The sequence below is a fragment of the Carya illinoinensis genome, chromosome 9 (genome assembly GCF_018687715.1).
Source record: "Carya illinoinensis cultivar Pawnee chromosome 9, C.illinoinensisPawnee_v1, whole genome shotgun sequence".
NCBI classification, from domain to species: domain Eukaryota; kingdom Viridiplantae; phylum Streptophyta; class Magnoliopsida; order Fagales; family Juglandaceae; genus Carya; species Carya illinoinensis.
Window position 1 is genome coordinate 11714264 of NC_056760.1, and position 24943 is coordinate 11739206.

Below are 24943 nucleotides of genomic sequence, written 5' to 3' on the forward strand. Positions count from 1 at the left end.
TTTTTTTGAAGAATACTGACTTTTATAAATTGATTCAGGTAGGTTGTTTTTAACTTTACTTGTTATTTGGTGACTTGGTTTTGGGTTGTTTTAAGGATATTTTGTTGTATATTTTTTTTATTGCACCAAATATCTAGAACATCGTCGCCACATAGATTTTAAGTAATGAGTTTTTTATAAGGATACTTGAGATAATTTAAGGAAAAATTAAAATCTTTACCAAATGAGATTTGAAATTTAGATTTTAGAAAGAGGATAGTACCAAAATCAAGACATTTACCACTTGAGACAAGCACATGATTTTGGTGTACATTCATTGTGCCATATAAAGGAAATTTTGATAAGTGTCACCTGTTGGTGATGGAAGATCCAAGAAAAGAGTGATAATGCCATGTCTCATTGGGTCCGAGTCATGATAATATTATTTTTCTCTTGGTTGTGCAGAGACTTGAACATGGGGGGTCATAAGAAGGGGGAAAGGATGCGAGGGGGAGTGTTTTGAATGGAACTGCTTTTAGCTTGATTTTGGAAAACGGTCCATTTGGTGTAGTGTTAGACATTTATGTGAATTTTTCAGACCTTTTAAATCTTTAATGAGTGGGTCAATATTTTGACTTCAATTATTAAAGGAGTTTTCTTCTAAAATGATATGATTTCACTAAAATGGTATGATTTCATCCCAAGGTATGTACGTTCACCTAGAGTTGATTCATCATCCGACTTGACTTTTGCACTGACGTGAATAAATTAGAGGGTATGGAGCATGTGATGGACAATAAAAATACACGTTTATAATAATGTTAAATTAACCAGGCCTCTCAAAAGCGGGGTTCGATTGAAACATGATCCGGAAGTTTTCACTTTATATAGCGGATTCTTTTTGCCTTATTCCAAAACATTCTTACCATGCCATGAAAGATGAGCTGAGAAGTTTTAGATTGCTCTTGTACTTGTAGACCTGGTTCAAATGACATGGTGAAAAGCATCCTCTAATGGAGGCTGCCTGGGATCATAAAGCTTATCTGACCAAGCTGATTCCGTGCTCCTAAAAACATGAGACTCGGCATATCAGTGATGTTGGTTATGGTCGGGAATGCTACCACTTTGGAACAGTTAGTATATGCTTGGTCTGTTCGTGCTCAGGCAGTTGATTTAGAGAAGGGATACAATGGTTTCTCCGGCATGAACTCACTGATCGAAGTATGGAAACGTCTCTACAATTAACTCAATTTTATTATCTACGCACTAAAGCCACAAGCTAAATCTAGACCTGTCGCTATGGCAGCCCAAAGGGAAGAACGCGTGAAGTGCAGTATAATGAGACATATTTTCTTTCAGTTTTAGCGGACTTATACAATGAATTCAGAGAGATTCAGCTTTATGCCCTAAAATGGATGTTCTTGGAAGACTGCTACTCTCGATTCTATAAAACTACACAAACTACTCTCTCGTGCTACAGAAGTCAAGAAAAGAGAGAACGAAGATTTACATGATTTTTCAGAGCAATCATTGTTACCACCAGGCAGAGGAGGTAACCATAGGTCTGTTCTTCCAACCAAGGTAGAGAGCCCCACCGCTCTCCGCGAGTCTATAATTCTCATTATAGTTCCCAAGTAGATCTATAACAGTATTAGCCACAGAAGAACTCAATGGGTACGGAGTGAAACCCGCCATTGAAAGTCTTGACCTCCATTTTCCCAGAAGTTCGTGACGCTCCACTCTCTCAGCATCCTCACAAGCTACCATATTTACTATGTCACGAGCCACACAGTTCTCTTCTGCGCGGATCCGCCGCTTGTCATGTCTTGGGTGCTGAGCAGCATCAATCGATTCAAACATGGCTGTATAATATTCCATTGTCTCTTTGAACCTTGGGAAAAATGGGGAAGTGTTGGTGTTGGACTCTTGCTCAATAAGAGTCACAACCTTGGGTGACAAACTTTTGACCAGCCTCAAGAGTCTGTCCCTGTGATTCTGTGTGCTCACACTCTCGTCTGGCATGTGGTGCAACACGTATGGGAAATTAACAGCCAGGGCTTCCCCAGGTCGAACGCTCAGATTTTCTAGCTCAACCTCACAACCGGACATGGGAGCAGCATGAAACTCAAGTGGTACTTGGCACGACTTAGCAAATGCTAACAGCTTCTGCCCTACAATATTAAGTCCCCCACCTCGAGCATGAGCTGATTGGGAATCATCAACACCTGTGATGCGGAGGGCAAGGGGAGGCCCACCAGGGCGACGTTCAAGCGCCTTGATGAGGAGCATCCACTGACTGCCCTGTGCAATCTGGAAATCAATGATGTGGATTCTGCGCTCATTTGCCATAACTTCCCCAATGACAGCATTTGCAGACACGTAAGCAAACTTCCAGTAGGGGCAAATCCCATAGAGGATAGACATGTATGACATTAGTTCTGAGCTTGTTGGTTCCTCGCACTTCAAGGATTTGTAGATTACACTCCCTGAGCGTTCTAACCTTGCCCTAAGCCCTTCCAACATGTAAGCACCCAAACGTTGGATAGGATCTCCAGACACAGATACCTTCTTCTCCAGCACTTTCATTAGAGCAACCGCCGTTGATACATCATTATTGGATACTGCTTCTGCACAGCAAATGAGCACCTCTCTCAAGTCTAACCTGGGGATCATTTCAACCAGTTGATCCAAATCCCACCTTGATGTGGAAGTGACATGGTGGATTCCACTAACAAGAGAGTTATAGCAGCTGTCGCCAATATCTGGTTCAGAACCCAGCAAAACAGTTTCGATTTCCCGGAGCTTGTGCCTCATTTCATTGCCATTATCAGCAACAGAAGAGCCACTTGCTGGCGACCCATAGTTGTTTTCAGGAGAACGATGTGGATCAGACATATATGACTGAGAAACTTGGGGGGAAAAGGGACTTCTATTGGACAAGCCACTAGAAATAGATGGGGAATCACAGACAATGTAACCATCAGTAGCTGGAGATGACTCCAAGGTGAAGTATTGTTCGGGTTCAAAGGAAACACTTGTTCCTTGGTTGCCCATATCGGCAGAGACATTGTTTTCTAAGATCTGGAAATGAGACAAACAATAGGGATCTTGCAAAGGCTGACGGTACAACCCTTGGAAACTGGCTGAACTATGGTGCTCCTGGGATGTTTGCATCTGTAAATAATACGTCACCGACTTATACAAGAAACAAATGTAAGATTGCTGGTGGCACTATAAGTGTTTCCAGGACTTGGTTATATCAGTCATTCATCAAAACATGACAGTCGCAGAATACATGGCAAGACTTGATAAACAGGTAGATGATTTGCTTGTAAGCCTCAGTCATGGAATACTTCTGCTAGAGCAAGAGGTAAAGTTTCATACGATATTATCTGCCAAAGAGGAAATTGATTAAACATGAATGCAACATCAATATTTAAGGAAAAAAGAACCAAGAAAGCTGTTCAAGAAAAAAGTAATCAAGGATCAAAAGAAGGGTAACATACAGAAAATTATGAAACCAGTAAGCAATCAAGTCAATAAGCTATTTTTTTGCTTTCCTTCATCCTTTTTTTTTTTTTTTTATAAGAAACAAATCAACCAAATATTGTGCTGTAAAGCAGTTAAAAATGAGCAAATCACCCAAGGGCAATGATTCAAGAAAAGGAGATGGCAGTTTTATTTACTGTAAAATATTAAAGAGTAAATGATGTACTACCCAGAAAAGGGGAACATTTGGGTAGATGAAATTTGTATCTGCTGTGCATGCAACAGATGTTAACAGCAATATCATGGACATCTGGTTTGAGTTACTGAAAAGTCTTAATACTGACTCAAACGCAATATCCAGGTGCTTTTGTTATAAATCATGTAATACATAGCTCTCTTTTGTTCTGTCTATTAATTTTGTTTGTCTATTAATTTGATAAAGCTTTGAAAAATAAAAGGCCCACAACAATTAATATCGTTTGTGAAGTCACTCAAACAGCTGCATTAGACAAAAATGTATAATCATCGCTTATGCAATACAGGAGACAATTATAGAGACCAAAAAATATGAATAAATTAAGAACAAAAAGTACAAGATTATTCAACTTTATGTTGATCATGAGTGATAAATTGTTGTAATCGAAAGAAGGGAGGAAAATTTGTAACACCCAGTTGTGATTTAAGATATGAGATATACAGTTTCTATGACCCTGCAGCAGAGTCACCACCTCTGTCGCCTCGGCCTCCGCCCTTATGCTTGTTCTTAGACTTCTTATGGCCAAAAGCCTCTCCAACAAAATTATACCTTGGACAGAAACTGGGCCAGCAATGAATACATTGCAACTGGGCCATTTGAGTGCCAAGATAAATAAATGCTCTTGCACCATGAGCACTTGGCTCTCATTTCTGCTCAGACTCTATATACCCCGGTTCAAGCCCTCCCTTGACTTTAAGTCCCATTGATGATCATGTATAATTTCCAGGCCAACCCCTTCCTAGAAGTTTAAGCAACCATTCATGATCATGGTTATTAAATCACGTTGGTAGTAGGTTGTTTGACACTTTTGCTTCCAATCTTCATAAAAAGATACGATGGAAACTTACACCTCAAAGGCTTCACCTTGTTTCTTTTCTCTTCTTTTAATTTTGTGGCTGGGTAGTCAAGTATTTGCTAGGAGTTGCTAAGAGCAACTAAACATTTGAGCAAAAGAAGTCGCCAATGAATATAGGTAATAGGATAAATACAATTGAGATTGACTTAGCTGGTGTAGATCATAGATGATAGACTGTCACTAGAATGGGCAGAAAATTGAAAATCAATAGCCCAAACTGAAGAAAAAGGGTAGAAAATGAATTTAGTTTTGTGGAACATCTCTCCAAAGAAGATAGTTTCTCTGCACGAGACAGTTTCTGACACCTACTTAACAGAATATTATAAAACTTGTGGATCAGAAGATAAAGGGTCACAGGTTCTCCATAGAAATCTCCCATAACTAAGCCACAATCTACAACTGTGATAACTTCAAATCTGCCTTAAATCTTCAAACCGTAGTCACTAGTTTCCAACATGTTACGCAAGGTACTAAATAGAAATTTGAACAGATCACATGCATCTCCAATCACTTGATCTCACACATAAATAACACCTAAAACCTATATGTTTTACACCTATCTCAGTAACTTTGTAAGTTGAGAACAAAACAATAGAATGACAACTCCGATTAAATCTACTCCATTAACCTAACTATCAGATGAACGTAAATGAAATATAACCTGTTTCAGTATACAATAAACAATGAATTGAGCGTCTGTGAGTGCATATATGTCGGTGAGTTCAAAAGTTTAAGGCAAAAGAATAAGATCTCACATAGAAATCTCTATATACGTCTATTCGCCTTCCTATGAAAAACACACCTTTTAGTTTTGATATAAAAGTAACCCTAAGAGTGAGGAAGTACAGATGAATTGAATAAAAAAGAACAGAAAGGGGGAAAAACGACCTTGGATGACAAAGAACGGAAATCAGATATAACATCTAGGAAAAATTATGGGCCATACTTCCATCTCCAAATTCAGAAGTTACCAAGCTTGAAAGATTGGAATTTGTTTTATTCGAGTCAAACAAAATGGATCCATTGCTAGATCCACCTCATTTGCGAACCAAAAAGTTTCAATTTTTCGCTAAGAAGCACATAACAATCTCAAAGCGATGAAAACCTCCTCAAAAGAGCAAGCATGCTTTTCACACAGCCTAGAATTCCATGATAATATGTAAGATTAGCCATCACAGAATTTTCAATAAAGGAACTAAATTCTTTTCAAATTTCCACCAATCAATATATGAAAACAAATAAGGATGAGAACAAACGCAAATTAGATATTCAGACCGACAGAAAACGAGAGAAAGATCCACCTTTACAAATTCAAATACAAATCCACACACCCAAATCACGAAACATCAATAAAAACTGAAAAAAAGAAATCAATTCAAAGTCGGAAACAACAATAACCCACGCCCACAAAGACCCAAAAACGAACCATAAAAATCAGTAGTCAACCATCGAAATACTTAAAAAATAACCCAAAAACCCACACCGAGACCAACACCAATATCAGATATTAATCACAAATCAAAGAGTATTTAGCAACTATCCATACCTTAGATATTAATCCCACACTCTCAGCTAAGCCTCTCGCTGTGTCTCTTACAGATCACTCAATTGACTCAACACCACAGAATGAGCCGCTCTGTCGCCTCGTGTAAAAATAATAATGCATCTTGGAGAGTTTATAGAAGGATTATAGAAACATCAGCATCACAAGTGCCCTCCACTGTTCTTCTAATGACAATATTGCCACCTCAGAAGACGACGGGGCTTCGAATTTTAGCCATGTTGTAAGCGAGTGATGTTTTGTTTATTTATTAACTTTATTCACAACCGCGGTTGCCTTATTCTGGCCAAATATTCTCCTGCTCGGTATGGTTGACCACTCTACCTTGTAGACTTTCGAACACAATAACGAACCTTCCTGGGGCAGCTAGCCTCCATCATGTTGTTTCTCAAATGCATCAATTTAATTATGGACTTCTTTTGATATAACAATAAAGATCAACTAATATTTCAAAAAATAAAAATAAAACTAAGGATCCGTATCAATATTAAAATATGGTCTCGTTTGATTACACATATAAAATAAGATAAGATAAAATTTAAAAATCGAATAAGATATTATTATTAGAATTTATTAATATTATTTTTATTTTAATATTTGAAAAAGTTAAATTATTTATTATATTTTATGTAATAATTTAAAAAAATTATAATGATTATATAAGATAAGATGAGATTAAATTACCTAAACCGAACGAGACATACCCTAATATAATAATGAAATAGCAGTGAATAATAATAAAATAACTTGTGAATAATAATAAACTGTTTATAAATAATAATGAAATAGTATAAGAACATTTTAGTTACTAAATATACTCTAATACTAATTCTAAGAATAAAAAAAAAAAAAAATCTTCTTATCTAAATGGCGAGCCTCATTCTAAACAAAAAAAAAGTAAAGATATTTTTGTTGAAAACTTCAAATTTCTCTAATGGACCAATCAACCATAGTTTAAGCTAGGCTCACTTTCATTTGACGCACGTGATTAATGTGATTAGTGCAATTAATGACATAATTTAATAGATGATTGACCCATAAGGCTGTAAAAAAAAATTTGAATAACTTTTGTGAGCATTTTACTAATTTAAATTATGTTTATTAATTAGTTTAAAAGATGAGTCGTACGTACCGCTAGCTCGATTTTTTTGAAACATTCTTACACTCAAACGACTCATTGCACCCCAAATATTAAAAAGTCAAAGAGTACTACTTTAGGTGAGCAGACAAGATTGCTAAATAAGATGGTCAAAATTAGGAAATATTCAAAAATATATCATATATTTTCAATTCATTATTCTGTAACATTAATGCAACATGTGTTTAATTACTAAATAATATTTAAGGGAATCAATCATATTTTATTCTTCTAAATTATTAATTTTTTTGCATAGATATAAGACCTCCGATAGCTTGTCATTTAAAGCTGATCAAATTTTATTTTATATATAATTATTTTTGTGTATTTTTATATACTTTATTAATATGATTGACTGTTTTATTTTTTTTAATATAAAATAATTATTTTAATCAATCATATCTGATCGAACCTTTTATGTCCTGATCATAATGTAGATCAAATCATCATATGATATATATGGGATTAATTCACGTGATAGGCATGCATCATGCATACAAGCTGTTTCCACCAAACATTATCTTGCAATTCAAATCAAGTACTTTTGTGCTGGCGGAAGAAAAAAGAAAAAAAGAAAAGGAGAGATAGAATGTATGAGAATCTTGAGAGTTGAGACAGGCAGAAGTACTGTAGTAGTGTGCAACCTCCGCGGGACAGCGGAACCATGTGCCTGTTAGAAACACGGTTTCGTTTACTATTAACTAAAAAAAAAAAAAAGTCAAAACTGCATTTTCGTAAATAAGTGAATATAGAGGGCATTTTGATAACCACAGCTTCTACCAGGAAGTTTGCCGTTCTCACATTCCCCGAAGTAGCAGCCTAACCTTTTTCAATTATGATGATGATGATAATAAAATAATTAAAAAAGAAATTATTATGTGCGCGCGCTGACGTGGGAAACAGGTTCCTCTGTTCTTCCGCTCCGTATGGCAAGGAAAGGGCAAGGGCAAAGGATCAGGTGCTCGACTACGGTATTTGGCGCGTTTCGTTCGTACGACACGTTGAGACCACTCGCGCATCGCACTCAGAATCACCGACCACGAAATGCACGTCACCATTTATATATATAATATTTATATATATATAATTTTTTAAACAAATAATAAAATATCAGAATAAGTTAATATTAAAATTAAAAATTAAATAAAATATTAATTTTTTAATTTTATTATTATTTTAAATTAAAAAAATTAAATTATTTATTATATTTTATATAAAAATATAATAAAAAAATAAAATAAAACATTTTCATTATTCCTCATACATTTTTTTCGTTTCTACTGAATACGGACACGTGATAGGACGTACATTGATTTCTTGTACCTAAACTGCCGCCACATGGGTTACTTCTACCTAAAACTGCCGCCTTTGTTGGTATGATTGAATTTCACGAAATTGTTTTTAACATAATATTGTTTTAAATAAAAAAGTATTTTCTTTCAAGATTTAAAAAGTTTTTTTTTTTTTTTAAAGTAAAGTAGACTTGCCAACTTAGAATTGCTTACCATTAAGTGATTGTTTGGATTTAGAGTTAAATGATTTTATATAAAAATTAAAAATTAAGTAAAATATTATTTTTTAATATTATTATTATTTTAAAATTTTAAAAAATTAAATTATTTATTATATTTTATATAAAAATTTAAAGAATAATAAAATAAAATGACTCAATCCAACTCGAACTCGAACTTGGAGTCTAATTCAAAAGCTAGCCTAATTTACAATTTTGACTAAACAACGCAATACTAATTACTGACCTTTCGTTTAAGAGGAATGCTACACAACCTCCCAACACTCTACACTTCATTTTTTTTTAATTTTTTAATATTTTTTTTTAATTTATTTTTTTTTAAATTAATTTAATTCTTTTATTCGTTATTTATATATTAAATATTTGATAAAAGATAAAATAATAAAAATTAAAAAAAATATAAAATATGAAATATTGAGAGGTTGTAAAAATTTTTTCTTCGTTTAAAATCTCTCGTGCTATTACGTCCATCTTAGATTTCTTAGATTTGGCTTTTCTCCACCAACACGTGTAGCATTCATTTTGTACGTTTCGAGGGATACCTCTGTTTTCTTGATATGTACTTTATAGGAGAATACTAATCCTAATGAGAAAATTCATTGAGAGGCGGTAACGATTGTTTTTTTTTTTTTATTTAATAATTAAGAAAATATTTTTTAATGAATTTGTAATTTTAAAAAAAGTATTAGAAGGGTTTTAAAAAATATTTGAAAAAAAACCAAAAAAATAAAAATAAAATTACAAATTCAATGTCCATTCTCAATAGGTTTTTTTAGTGAGTACTGTACGTAGAGCATTGTCCTACTTTATAAGCCAATAAGATTTTGGGACATTTTTATGTATTTATTTCTCATTTTCAACTTGTGCTATTATAGCATATGTAATAGCATCCCCATTCGGGTCTATATATGAAAGTTTTTCTTATAATTTAGGGATTTATTTAGAGTTTTGCAATAAAAACACCCCACATTTCGTTCTCGATTTTGCAATCTATGTTTTCGGTCTGTACAGGAATTTTCCATCTTTGTTGATCTACTATACATCCGCATCGTGTATTTGGCTCCTGTTTCTCCCCTTCCGTCCCGCGTGTTCTTCCTTCTCGCTAGGGTAAACAGTTTGCTTCCTCCCTCACACTTCAAGCACCATCAATTGCAGAGTGAATCGCCAAATAAAGTAAGAGAAAAATTTCCTATTTCTCTTCTCTGGTTGTTTGTCTTTCCCGATTATCGGTCTATTTTTCTTCTCTAGTTGTTTCCTCTCTCTCTTTTTCCTATTTATCTCTTCCCATTTTTCTTCCTCTCGACGTCATGAGAGCTGTGAGAGCTGAAAATTCTCTTCAAGGTACGCGGCTTAATGAATTTAATTAGGTGTTTGCTGAAATTTCTTCTCTGATTATTTCTTTATCGCTTCTCTTCTCATTCGCTGATCTTGATGTTGGGGGTAAATTGCAGTTATATTGATTCAGGTTCTCTCTCTCTCTCTCTCTCTCTCTCTCTCTCTCTCTCTCTCTCTCTCTCTCTCTCTCTCTCTCTCTCTCTCTCTCTCTCTCTGCGCGTTACTTTGTGATTCTGTTGGCTTTCTTCCATGCCTTAACTCGAGGGAAAGGGGAGGATCCAAAGAATAACATGGACCTATTTGAGCATCACATGCATTTGTGATTCTGTTGGAATTTGTTGGCCGATAATAAATCCTATACGATATCTTTCTCTTTTAGAATTGGATCTGCAGATTTACTTGTTTGATTATTTAGTATATATCTCATGTCTTGGCTGTGTGGTAGAGGAAAAAGTTATTGAGTGGTGTATTTGTTATGAATAAAATGCATGGATTTATAGTCACTAAACATGGCGCTGAAATAGGCAGTGATGATGTTTTGAGATGGAGGTTTCATTGATTGATAGCACATGTTGGTGGAACCCGAATGCATTTTGGATATTGTGGACCTTGATGATTAAGCCTTTTAATTACACTTTTTTGGTTGCTTTTCCTTGTAGTTCTTGTTCTGTTTTTTTTTTTTTTTTTTTTTTTTTTGTAGTTCTTGTTCTATTTTTTTTTTTTTTTTTTTTTTTTGTAGTTCTTGGTTTCTTTTGTAGTTCTTGGTTTCATGAATTTGATTTGGTATCTTTTGTAGTTCTTGGTATCTTTTGTTTTAATTACACATGCTTGTAGAAAGAGTTCATGAAACCATATTTTGGACCTTTGTAATTAAGGATCAAAGGTTTCTTTTTCGGTTGCTTTTTCTTGTAGTTTAATATTCTGTTTTTATTGTAGTTCTTGGTTTCTTTTGTAGTTCTATAATTTCATGAATTTGATTTAGTTTCTTTTGTAGTTCTTGGTTTCTTTTGTTTTAATTATACATGCTTGTGGAAAGAGTTCATTTTGGATAATGTGGACCTTTGTAATTAAGGATCTTAATTACACATTTTCGATTGCTTTTCCTTGTAGTTTAATGTTCTGTTTTTATTGTAGTTCTTGGTTTCATGAATTTGATTTGGTTTCTTTTGTAGTTCTTGGTTTCTTTTGTTTTAATTACATATGCTTGTGGAAAGAATTCATGAAACCATATTCTAGACCTTTGTAATTAAGGATCAAAGTTTTCTTTTTCGGTTGCTTTTCCTTGTAGTTTAATGTTCTGTTTTTATTGTAGTTCTTGGTTTCTTTTGTAGTTCTAGGTTTCATGAATTTGATTTGGTTACTTTTGTAGTTCTTGGTTTCTTTTATTTTAATTACACATGCTTGTGGAACCTCTTCATGTATATTTCTTCTTTACTTAGGACTTTGCTGCTTGTCAAACGAAATGGTTATACTTTTTAAATTCAGTGTGCATGTGTAAAGCAGTTGACTAGCCATAAAAAATTCAAAATCACAGCTTAGCTCTCTTTTTCTATGTCATCTCTGTTTTTTCCTTCCTCTCTTTCAAGGTTGTATAAGTTCTACATATCAAAACTCATGTATCCTACAGAATGTTTCAAGCATAACATTCTTGAAACACTCCCTACTATAAAACCAATAAGTAATGTAGATCCTTTTTTTTTTTTTTTTTTGAATTTGCATATTCCTTTAATATTCACATAGTTTGAAGTTTCCTTGTAGTTCTTGTGCTGCGATTATTTTTTTCCTTTTAAATTGTGGTGAAAGAATCATGCAGTTGGTTTCCTTATTCTTATTGATCGGATGTAATTGGTCTGTTTTGTTATTGATGTTCAATAAAATTCGTCAAGAGGACGAAAGGTTGAGGTTGGAGGCACAGAAAGTGGAGCTCGCATTGAAAGATCAAGATTAGCGCATTATGATGATGGATGTGAGTGTTATGCCTGAAATGCAGCGGTTATATTTCCAGCAACTCCAGAGGGAAATCATGGCGAGACGCAATACTTCTAAAGATTGAACATTGATTGATAATATTACCATTTCCAGTTGTATTTTTTATTTTATGTTTTGAACAATAATAGATGTGTAAAAAGCATGTGTAAATATTTTTCAGCATTTGTTGTAGTGTCCTTTAATATTTTTGTGCAAGTAATATGTTATTATAATTTTAAAAATAATTAAAAATAAAATTTTCAAATATAGATTGCACGATTATACTTAAGGAAAGACATTAATAAAAGAGTTTTACCATTAATATAGTCACCAATAACATGAAGGAAATACAAATGTAAAGCAAATTAAGTCAAATATAAAAGTAAATAACATGAAGGAAATACAAATGCAAAGCAAATTAACTCAAACATAAAAGTAAATAACATGAAGGAAATTCTATAGTTTGAATGCGACATGGCTAATGTTGGGAATATAATAGCCATTGATGTTTAATTAGATATTCTTGAACCTGATGATGTGCTGAGCTATCTCTAATATGATGATGACGCTGGATGAAGCCCATAAGCTCAATTGTATGATTGCATGACAATTCTGGGAGATCATCATCAAGTTGATCATACTCAATGTTTAGACTCTCACTATCATCACGTTCGTCTTCAATGATCATATTATGTAAAATAACACATGCTTTCATTATATTTGTTAGTTCATTCACTTTGAACATTCGGGAAGGTCCACGAATGATAGCAAATCGTTGTTGAAGTACCCTGAATGCACGCTCGACATATTTTCTTGCGGATTCTTGTACTTTCACAAAATTTTTCTTCTTGTTCCCTCATGGTGATGGAATCGTCTTCACAAAAGTTCGCCACTTGGGATAAATACCGTCCGCAAGGTAATACCCCATAGTGTAGTCGTTGCCATTGATAGTATAATTGACTGCAGGAGCACGCTCTTGGGCAAATTCCATAAAAATAAAAGATCTCTCTAGCACATTAATGTCGTTATGTGAACCAGACATACCAAAAAATGCATGCCATATCTAAAGATCATATGAAACAACTGCTTCTAAAATAATAGTTGGTTCACGGATGTGGCCAGAGTATATACCTTTCCAGGTTGTGGGACAATTTTTCCACTTCCAATGCATGTAATCAATGCTTCCGAGCATTCCTGGGAATCCCCGTTGTTCACCAACCAGCAGCAATCATGCTATATCATTAGCATTTGGAGACTGCAAATATTCATTTGAAAAAACACTTACTATTGTCTCAGAGAACTTTTTTAGGCTCTCCATTGCGGTGCTTTCACCAATACGTATGTATTCATCTATAAAATCTCCAGTAACCTCATACGCCAGCATTCTAAATTTTGCGGTTATTTTTTGCATAGAAGATAAACCGAGTCTTCAGGCATTATCTCTTCTCTGGACAAAATACGGCTCGTAAGACTCTACCTCATTTAGAATACGAAGAAATAGGGGACGGCTCATCCGAAATCTCATTTGAAATAGATTCGAGGGATATACTGGATTCTCTGCGAAATAATCATGAAATAGGCGCTCGTGCCCCTGGTCATGATCACACCGAATAAACTTACGATGTTGGCTATTGCCACGATGCCTCGATGACTGTTTATCAACCTCCTCAGTATGAACATCGTTATCATCTTCAGAGGATACGTATGTCAATAATTTATGAAAGAATGTACGAGCCATTTGATGAAGGGAGTGAGAGATCAAAAGATAGAATAGAATCTCTGTTCTATAAATGAAATGAGACTTGAGTTTGTGAGAATGTGAATGTTAGCAACATGCGTATTTATAGACGAAAAAGTTATCGTTACACTACAAATAAAAAATGTTACCGTTTGAGAGAAGATAAAAAAATTTACCGTTAGAGAAAAGACAAAAAATATTACCGTTGGGAAAATGACAAAAAATATTACCATTGAAAAAAGGACAAAAAATATTACCGTTGGAGAAAGAACAGAAAATATTACCGTTACAGCCAATTAAAAAAATTATATCATCAATACGTGACTACGGATCCTTATTAGAGAAATTGATAAAGAATACTCTTCTAAAAAAATTTGTCATCACGTTAGAAAATGTATTAATTTATTATAAAAATTTACTATTTTTATAATACGAATTTTGGTTTGAAAAATACTGTATTAGGTAGTCAAAATCATATAAATATTTAGTAGAAAGTAACATTTGAAAAAAAGATAATAAGACAAAAGAGTTAGTAGTTAAGATTGTAAATGGAAGAGAGAGAAAAAAAGTAATAAAAAAAGAATAGAGAAATATTATTTAATAGAATAGAGATAGGGATGGGGAATGAGATGTAGGAGATTTTTAGAAGATGAATAAAATTTAAGAATAGATTTGAGAAAATATGATTTTGAGTTAAATTATAGGGATGGAGATGAAAAACCGGATGAGGATGCTCTAATGGATCTTTTCAAACACCTACCATGCATGCTTGCATGATCTTCTCAAAACATGACTTGGAGATGAAGTAGATTCAAGATTTGGTTGATCATCTCATTAAGCTCATGTCATCTAGAAGAAATTGACTTGGATGAGAACTCAATGGAACCAAAACTCAAACATATAATTAGGATGAAGACAAGAAGATCATAAGATCAGGATAAGACTTGTGACTCGTGATGAGTACAAAGTTAGACAATTATAAGAACACATCCAATGGATGCGCTAAAATGTATTTTTTTTTAAATATAAAAAAATGTTCTCAAGATTGCCTTCCATCAGATCTTCTATTTTAAAGAGACTTTACAGTTTGCTACATGAAAGCCGCTACATTTAAAGGAACCTATTCACGCTTGTAAACGTTTTATTCATTTCTCACATATCCAGACAAACCTGGATGCTACGTAGTCAGATTGCCATTGCTAGGCAAGTGTTGGAATTGTGATATTTTTAATAATTTGGATATCAATTATTTGGTTAGTGGTGATATTTTAATATATATTTTTATTATATATATGTTATATTTTTGAATTAATTTATATTTTAGTTTAGATTATAAATTTGGATTAATTTAAAATAGTATATAATTATATGACATCGTATATATATGGAGATATTACAAATATTAAAAGATATGAAGATATTATTGGTAGATAGAGAAAATATTTGAAATGAATAAAAAAGATTAAAAAGCATAATATTTAAATGATATGAAGAAAAAATAGATCAGTCGATATATGGTATATTGTAAAAGTTAATATGTAAAATAGAAAAAATGAGTTTTGGTAATGTATTTCAAAGAATAGGTTAAAGAATCTATTGGGAGTACTCTAATAGGATATTGATATGCAATTGTAATAGAATACTGATGCTATGTAAAAACAGGTTTATAAATACAAACGAAGTCCTCACCAATTGGTGTGTGGAGAATTCTTCAAGTTCAAAACCTTTCATTGTTTTGACAATCATTTCTGTTTTTTTAAGTAAAACTCATGCTACATAAGAATAGTCGGATGGCATATTCTACCAGTCCAAACAAGATTTCTAGATAATATATATCCAAACAAGTGGACACAAATAATGAATCTCACTACCACCAATATCTTAGTGTCTCTTAGAATTGATAAGACAAAAAATAAAGGCCTAGAAAATTGAAAAATGGTGACCCGTGAGATCGAGGGGGGGACTTGAGCAGGAATGTGGTAGTTGAGTGGAGCCAAAGAAATTAAGGTGGCTTGGACATTGGAGGAGTGAACCCTTTTCCCCATATGTAGGGCCACTTGGAAGCTTGTTCACTAATTCATTTACAATGACTGATCGATCACACCTAATCATGCCATATTTAAAAACCAAATTATTTTGGACAATCGATAGTATTCCAAAATATCAATAATTGTTTATAGACAGTAACAAAATTATAATCGTACGTTATCGTGAAGGTCATGATCAATCATATCCCAGCTTCCAGCAGTTACCCCATTACTACGATGATGTTGATAAGGAATCTGAGGAAAGGAGAACCTTGGTGATTTCCCTACTTTTACCTTTTATTTTTTATTTTATTTTTATTTATTTATTTTTTAAATTTAAAAAAAGAGCACCATCCTACGTAAGTCCCCCAGGTCCTGGCCCTATCTTTATCTTCGATATTTTGGCATTCGATGACAGCTACAAAATATGCCGAAGTTACAAACTGCTGGCCGGATTGAGATTGAACCAAAGGAGCCCCCCGGCCACTCTATCCCATTCACCCTTTTCTGTCACTCGAGGCTAGAGTTGTACCACACTTTATGTGCATGCTTCACGCTTCGGATCAAAAGTGAAAAAAAAGCACAAACAAGATTCATACTACATCGTTAATTTGGAAGGAAAGTGATTTCCAGGTTACCTATTCACTGGCAGCCTAGCTTCTTTATTTCGTTTTAGACTTCTTTTTGTTTGGAGTACTCCTCCATGTGCCAGCAACATCTTTTTAATCGCATAATAGATTGTATGTTTTAATGTAATGGGATAAATAATATAAAACCCATTTGGTCTGTTCAGGTGAGAATCTCTATCACAGCAAACAAGCTTGGGCTGGCGATAATTATCAGAACCAGTTTTGAGTTGAATCCAGGAAAGAAATCTTGAAACAGCTAGGTGCTGAAATCTAGCTTTGTTGAGTGTCGAGTACTGCTAGGAATCTCTATACTCTGCCTGACTCTGGAAGCCAAATTCAGAGTTTCATAAATCAACATAGTTAGTGCTCAGCCAAATGAAGATTTCATCTGGGGAACTTTGTAAAATATCCATTCAGCACTGCATGCCAGCGTGCATGGGACCCAGAGTGAGTCATCCAGCACGTCATGTAGGGGCGACCAAGTCAAAACTGTTGGCTAATTTGATTATCCGACAAGGGGTTTATTGATCAGTAATCACGATTTGTCCTCATCTACTTACCTAAATAAAGAAACTTCCCAGTGGGTCCTATGCAAAGATATGATTATTGTCGCAAGCAGCTTCCATTGATCTTTAGTGCCTTTTTTCTGTGGACGTGTGTAGAATCATCCCACTTTTTGCCAGGAATAAAGGGCAAAAAAGCTTCGAACACAACCTGGTGGGATGATGTCACTTGCATCTTTACCCAGTAAAGAAGAAACTGTGCATAAAAGCAAAGGCACCCTTTGAAGGTGAAATGGAGAAGCATGAATTTTGAAAGAGCTGCCGACTGATACTGATAGGATATTAACAAGACCCTTTTCTCTGAGCTGAATATGATGATCCTGATCAGTATGTGTGCAGTTTGGTTTCACATTGAATAGTACCATTACCGTCGTTGGCATTCAATAAGTAAAGGGTCTCATTGCAAAGTGAAAGAGACGAAAGTCTTATGAGATGTCGAGGAGTACGGAAGAGGAGTAATGGATGGTCAAGATTATTTTAGAGGAAGGGCCAGGATCGGCCCATGCACCAGTGTCTTTTCTTTTATTATAATTATTTCAGCGGATTTTTCATTTGAACCTTGGGTTGTTAACCGTCTTGGGCTTAGGTTCCTAAGAATTAGATTTGGTTGTTGTCAAGTACCTAATTGGTATAACTTCAATTTTTAGAATACAAGTTTAGAGTTTTGAAACTCCCATCTCTAAATATAAATATATATAATTATTTATTATTTATTTTATTAGTAATTAGATACATTATAAATTGAATAAGTGTCGCACATTATTTATATAAAATAATAAAATATATTATTAAAAAATTAATTTTGGAGGTGGCATGAAGCCCCACCTCCAAAAGTGAGGTCTGGGATTCGATCCCCTCTCCAAACCCCCATATAAAAAAGAAAAAAAAAAATCAATACATGACATTTTGCACTCTATAATTGTAATTATTATTTCTTTATTTTTTAATTGTTTGTTTGGTCCGGACTTCCGTTAAGGATTCTGACGAGTGACGACCATATATATACGTACAGGTGAATGGCTTGGGAAAGCAAAAGAAGCTTCCGTTTTTCCTTCTTCAGTCTTCTTCTTCTTGGAGGTTCTCAACTTCTCACACTCCCTTCTGCATTATTATATCAAAATCAATTAAGGGTTTGTTACACGACATTAGATCTATGACGGGGTACTCTGGCTTCGCAGATGCAGTCATGTCTGTGTTCATCTTCTCTTCTGCGATGTCACTCTATCCTCCTAATTTCTCTCTTGTGCAAAACGATGCCGCTCTATCTATGTGATAAATGAGTGTGTGTGAAAGAAACAGAGTTGTGGCCCTAATGGGCTGAATTTGCCCTCATGGGAATGAGAATTAACATTTGAGTTTAATGGGCCGATTGCATGGGCTTATTTCGGCATAATAATGGACTGTATAGTGAGATGTTGGGCTAATAAGAGCGAGCAGTACTCCACGTCCGAAATAACATAAATGTTTGGAAAATGATATTATGTACTTTTAATTTGCTTATTCATATATTTTATTTTATGTTTTAGTATTTTTTTACTTAATTATTAAAAAGTAACTCTTACTGTATTGGTATTTTTTTTTTTTTAAATGTTTAAAATATATATATTTTTTTAAAAAAGAGTACAATTTACACTGAAAGCGTACCAAGTGAACAAACTCAAGTGGCATAGTACCACTACCTACATGTTTACGGCCAAGTCTTTACATTAGGTCGGCCTTCACCTTCTGATGTTTGGTCAAACTCTTTTATATAAATAATAAGAGCATTCACATTCCGATCTTAAATTTTTATTAAAAATCATATTTCTTTAAATTTTTTTCTAAAATTTTCTTATCTTTTCAAAACTTTCTATATCTCATTTTCTATTATTTTTTTATTTTATTAAAATAATATTAACTCATTTCTATGTGCATATTTTAACTTCTCTCTCTCTCATGTCTTTTGGGGAAAGATATGAAGAAAATCTTCTAACGTAATTTTTTTTCACATTTTTGTAATTATTTAATTATTTGTTGTATTCATATTTTTTATTTTTCACCTCCAACGATTTTTTTCCCAAATAATATTTATAAAAAAAATCATATTTTCCCAAATAGTCAATTATTTAAAAAAAACAAATGGATCATCTCAATGGTGACATTTTTTTTTTTTTAAATTTCAACTATATCAAATATGAATATAAGAGAAAGTGTAGATGATTGAAATTTTATTTCATTATTTAGAATAAAATATTTTAAAAAAATTGATTTGGGAATACTTTCTACTAATATAGTTAACCGGAGAGGCCGGGGATCTTCAAAAAATTCTTACTAAAATTTAGAGAAAGAGAGGCTACGGAGAACCGGACGCAGATGCTCTAATAACGTAAGCTTCGAAAAAAAATCTCCTAGAAAGAACTTAAAAAATAAATAAATGGTCAAAAAACAAAAAAAAAAGGGAAGAACATAAAGCCTTTCTACAGAATCAACTTATGTCGTACGCAGTATGTCTACTTCTGTAAGCTTCGACAAAACTGCAAAAAGAATTTCGCCCCTTTTTCCTCTTTTTAGTTTTTAGAGATACTTAAAAATCACTGGATCTTGAAAACTAACCATGGTCCATATATGCCATATCCCAGCATTTGGACATCGTTTATAACGAGAATCATAAATATAACTACAAGCGTTGGCCATATTGCTTTATATTCTTGTACGTACATTCCGATATATTGAACTCTTATTATATGATTTGATGCATTCATCTTACTGATAAACTTAATTTTAAAGATTGATCATAAAGTTGCTGGAGGATATCATGGATGGCAATCGGCCGGATACTGATCTTCATGGATACAAAAAAAGGATGTGATCAGATCACTCAACAGCTTCGCATGGATGGTTGCATGGCAAGCCCTCTCAATTCTTGGAGATAAAAGTCTAGCAGAAAGGGATTGCGTCCTCTCAGAGTTTAAAGCTGGCATGCAGGCAAGAGTCCTATAATGACTACAACAATGTTGCATTCGTGGTTTAGGCCGTATGAACATGAAAACTATTAATGTTTATTCAAAGACTTCGTAGAAACACATTACAATTAATTAACAACACTCATCGTCAACTCGTCTTGGAAACGAACCGTTAACTTCATCTTCCTCATGTCAGACTTGTCCCTGTTCTAATTCCCGGCCATTTCAATTCTATTGGACGCCGGCCTTTATGCTCTTAATCTACCTCCCTTTTCAGCTGTATCTTATATATGTATTAACTTTCTTAGCATGGAGGCTGTTTTGCTCTGAGCATATTCGGAAATCGTTTGCTGTGTTCCTAGTTATTACTAGGAGTGAAAGTTTAAATAGGAAAATCAGGAAACCGGCCTGGCGTGGCTCGGACCGGACTGATTGGTTCGGTTTTGAACTAGTTCGATTCGAAATTGGAACTGGTTTCTATATTGTAAAATCCGGTTGGATCTGGTCTGGTTTCAGTTATTTGCTTTCTGGGATTGAACTGTACTGGACTGGACTAGAACGTTTTTAAAATGTATATAAAGTAAAATTTTAATATTATATAAAATATTTGATATATATGATTTTTATATATAATATATATAATGATATATGAAATTTTTATATATAATTATAAAAACTCCTAGGAACTCACAAACCCTTGGAAATGCAACCAATGGAAGTCCGTGCCTTCAGAAGGGGATGCGTCAAGAAAATATCCATTTGCAAAGTTTTGTCGGGGGACATAGTATGCCTCGAGAGAGTGTGTTTGGTCCCTGCTAATGGTTTGTTCACATCTGGTGAGTCCCTAAAAGTGGATGATGATTTACAAGCCATCATCAATAAGGAGGAACTGTTTATGTTATGTGGTGCAAAGGTGATTGATGGAAGTGGGCGCATTCTAGTTACCTCTATGGGCATGGACACAACATGGGGTAATGATCATTTGATACACCTTGTCAACGACCATGCCAGGCCTTTCAAGACCACACTTCCAACAGAACTTGAAAATGTGAGCAGCGGCACATAAATTACTGGGCTTCTAATCTATATTCTTCTCCTTGTAGTGTTGTTCCTCCGTTTTAAGCTTGCAAGATGTTAACATATATTCTGCAAATCATTCTACCAGATATCACGCCAAGACTGATCACTCCACCAGACATCACGACAAGACTCATGGCAAACCTCCCACCAGCTGTACTGCAACAGCTCCCAATCAGCTATCCATAAATATTGACAGCTTTGTGTTTTTTCCTTTTTTTTAAAAATTGTACGACGTCAACATCTCACATATTATGAGATCTGTCTGTATTTATTTTATGTATATATATACTATCATGTACACCGCGTTAATCATTGTGAATGAAAATCATCTTTCTATAATACCTTTTTATGGTATCTCAGAGCCACATGACCAACGACTTCTTTTTTTCCTGATGGCATCTTCATCTTTTTCCAGTACCCAAACCATGACCACCAGTCCGCTTCCCTCCACTATTCCCCTTACCAATCTAAATCATCTTATTACATTCAAACTCACGACGAACAATTACTTACCGTGGCGGGCTTAATTTCTGCCATATCTCAAAGGACAACTACTTGGATTCATTGATAGTTCCAAAATGCCACCCCTCTTCTAATACCTCCAAGTTAATTAGTCCCTATTCCAAATCCAGAATACATTCACTGGTATCAGCAGGATCAACTCCTGTTGTCTGCAATCAACTCTTCTTGAAGAGACAAGCTCTCCAACAATCACTCTCAATTCTCCAAAAATCCCTCTGTTTTTATTACTCTGTTTTAGTCCTACCATGATTCTTGTTATATATTAATTTTAGTCTAGCTATACTTTCCATTTTAGCTGATTCTACTTTCCTTGTATAATTCTCAAACGGCTATCAACAGCTGTATGTACATCCTGTAAGTCCTATTTAAATGTCAATATACAAGCCATACAAGGTGCGGCAATTTACATTTTTTCCTTGGAGTACAGGTTACACGGGACTCCAGTTCATTGACTTTATCTTAGTCTCGATACTTGCAAACCTTATTACAAAAATTTAGTTTTGAGGGAGCCAAACCAGTGACAACACCACTTGCATCTGGTGCACATCTCTCTACACATGAAGGTGAACTCCTATCCGATCCAACAGAATATTGCAAGATGGTAGGAACATTACAATACTTGACTTGGACAAGGCCAGATGTTACTTTTGCTGTAAATTTTGTGTGCCAATTTATGCAAGCTCCTCGAGCTCCTCATCTCATTGTTGTTAAACGTATATTTCGGTATCTCAAGGGTACCATGAATCTGGGTCTTCATCTCACAAAAACATCTATCACAGCTTTGTTGAACCACCCTAAGTGTGAAACTAATCCCCTGCAAACTCAGCACCGTTCTCTATTTTGGAGTATTAGGTGCCACCTACCCACACAGTTTCTGCAGCAAATGACACCCCAAACTTTTCTGCAAATTGCTGCACCGAAATCAGAAATCGTAGCTACTTTCTCCTATAAAAGGGAGAGCTCAGTTGTGTAGAGTTGAGAGTGGGAAAACAGAGAGAAAAGAAAGGACATGAGAGAGAGAGAATTTGTAGAGTTTTTGTAATCTCATACAAATTCAGTAAAAGAGGCTCCAGTGGACGTAGGCAATTTGCTGAACCACTTAAATATCGTCTTGTGTGATTTTGGATAGGCCGGAGTGCGCAACAATTGGTATCAGAGCTCTGGTTTGTGCTGTCCAGAAACCAAGTTGATCAAAATTAACTTTTGAAAACTCCAGGGTGTTCCTCGCTTCGAGAAGAATCTATTGCTGCAAACAGAATTGAAAACGGAGGTCGGAGGAGCTCACACGCACCCCAAGAAGATCGGAGCGTGCATCTATGCGCCAGACGAACATCTGGAGGTTGAAGACGACTGAACCTCACGCTCCACATGCCCCACGCACAAACAAGTGCCCCCACGCGCTAGGAGGTTAAAGACGCGTGAAACGCACGCACCTCACGCGCCCAGAAGGAGGAAGACGCGTGAATTCCACGCGCCCTAGAAGGAATCTGCGCGTGTCCTACACGTGCCCACGTGCCCCCAGTCGCACTGCTACCGCGCGTACATCTCACGCTCCAGACGATTAGGACCGTCCGTTTTTTCAGATTCTTGTCGGGCTTGATCTAAGCCATTTGGAGTTTGATTTCAACGATCAAATAGTGCTTTCCAACTATTTGGATCATTCCAGACTCATCCGTACGGTTAGAATTTTGAAATTTTGTGTTTAAATTTTCTAAATTCAAATGGAAAGATCTGGAAGAGATAGGAGCTCTGAAAATGCCAGTAGCTCTGGGCGTCGGTCCACAGTATCAAATGCCAAGTTTGAAGTTAAGAAGTTCGATAGAACAAGCAACTTCGGCATGTGGCAGTGTGAAATCATGGACGTTTTAATCCAACAAGAGTTGGATATTGCGTTGGACGAAAGACCAGATGATATGATTGAAAAGGATTGGAGGAAGCTTAATACTCAAGCTTGTAGTACAATCCGGTTATGACTTACTAAAGAACAGAAGTATTTTGTCATGAGAGAGACAAATGCTAAGGAAATTGGGCAGAAATTGGAGGATAAGTTCATGAAGAAGAGCATTGAGAACCGTTTGCACTTGAAGAAAAAGCTCTTCAGATTCCAATTTTGTGAAGGTATTTCAATATCTGAACATCTGAATAGTTATAACCAAATTCTTGCTGATTTGTTAAACTTGGATGTTGAAATCCAAGATGAAGATAAAGCTTTACTTTTGTTAAATTCCTTGCTTGATACATATGAGCATTTAATTACTACTCTACTGTATGGAAAGGAAAAGATTAGTTTTGACGATATATCTAGTTCTTTAATTAGCAATGAGTACCGCAAAAAAGATAAGCAGGTACAACAAGATACATCAAGTGAAGCGTTAACAGCAAGAGGGAGACCACAATCAAGGTATCCCGGAAAGAAGAAAGGTTTTCGATTTCAATCGAAAACCCAGGCCACATCACGTGGTTCATTAGTCGGCAGAAAACTCGCTAGAGACGAGTGTTCCTTTTGTCACAACAAAGGACACTAGAAGAATGATTGTCCCAAGCTGAAAGGACAGCAGCAGAATCAACCCACCATAGCCAATGTCGTGGACATAGATGATGATTCAGATTTTGCCTTGACAAGTTCATTATCCATTTGTCATTCCGATGAATGGATTATAGATTCCGGATATACTTATCATATGTGTCCCAATCGGGACTGATTTACTGACTTCACAAAGATTGAGGGTGGAGCAGTACTTATGGGCAATGATAGTGCCTGTAAGACTCAAGGAATAGGTAGCATTCGGTTAAAGCTGCACGATGGCAGCGTCAAGAATCTGACAGAAGTTCCGGTACGTTCCGGACTTACGGAAGAATCTCATCTCACTGGGATCTCTGGATTCAAAAGGATTTAGAATCACCATTGAAGACGGAACTCTCAAAGTACTAATGGGAGATGGAACTCTCAAAGTACTAATGAGAGTTCAGGTGGCAATGAAGGGTTTAAGGCGAGGAAACTTGTACTTCTTGCAAGGAAGTACAGTTGAAGGAAGAGCTTCCACATGCTGTGAGAAGCTAGATGAAACTGATGCTGACACCACCAGTCTTTGGCATATGCGTATGGGACACGCAGGAGAAAAAATTTTGCAAACACTGGTGAAGCAAGGCTTACTCAAAGGTGCCAAAACTGGTAAACTGTCTTTCTGTGAATACTATGTATTGGGGAAGCAAAGGCGGATCAAGTTTGGAACCGCTGTATACAATACACAAGGGATACTTGACTATGTACACTCCGATGTTTGGGGACCTACTCAAAATGCATCTTTGGGAGGTAAGCATTGGTTTGT

The 24943-nt window shown here is 35.1% G+C and overlaps 1 protein-coding gene across 2 annotated transcripts; it reads right to left on the reverse strand.

Annotated features, from left to right (window-relative positions):
* Window positions 1-1308: 1308 nt before the first annotated feature.
* Window positions 1309-6281, reverse strand: LOC122275423 (scarecrow-like protein 13). Of its 2 annotated transcripts, none has more exons than XM_043084467.1 (2): window positions 6127-6281; window positions 1309-3371 (listed from the first exon to the last, which is right to left on the reverse strand). In XM_043084467.1, the coding sequence occupies exon 2, from the start codon at window positions 3151-3153 to the stop codon at window positions 1513-1515; it is 1641 nt and encodes a 546-aa protein (XP_042940401.1). In that variant the 5' UTR covers window positions 3154-3371; window positions 6127-6281; the 3' UTR covers window positions 1309-1512. The 2 variants fall into 2 exon arrangements, with proteins under 2 accessions (XP_042940401.1, XP_042940402.1); XM_043084468.1 differs by having other exon boundaries at window positions 4166-6259.
* Between the last annotated feature and the right edge of the window lie 18662 nt (window positions 6282-24943).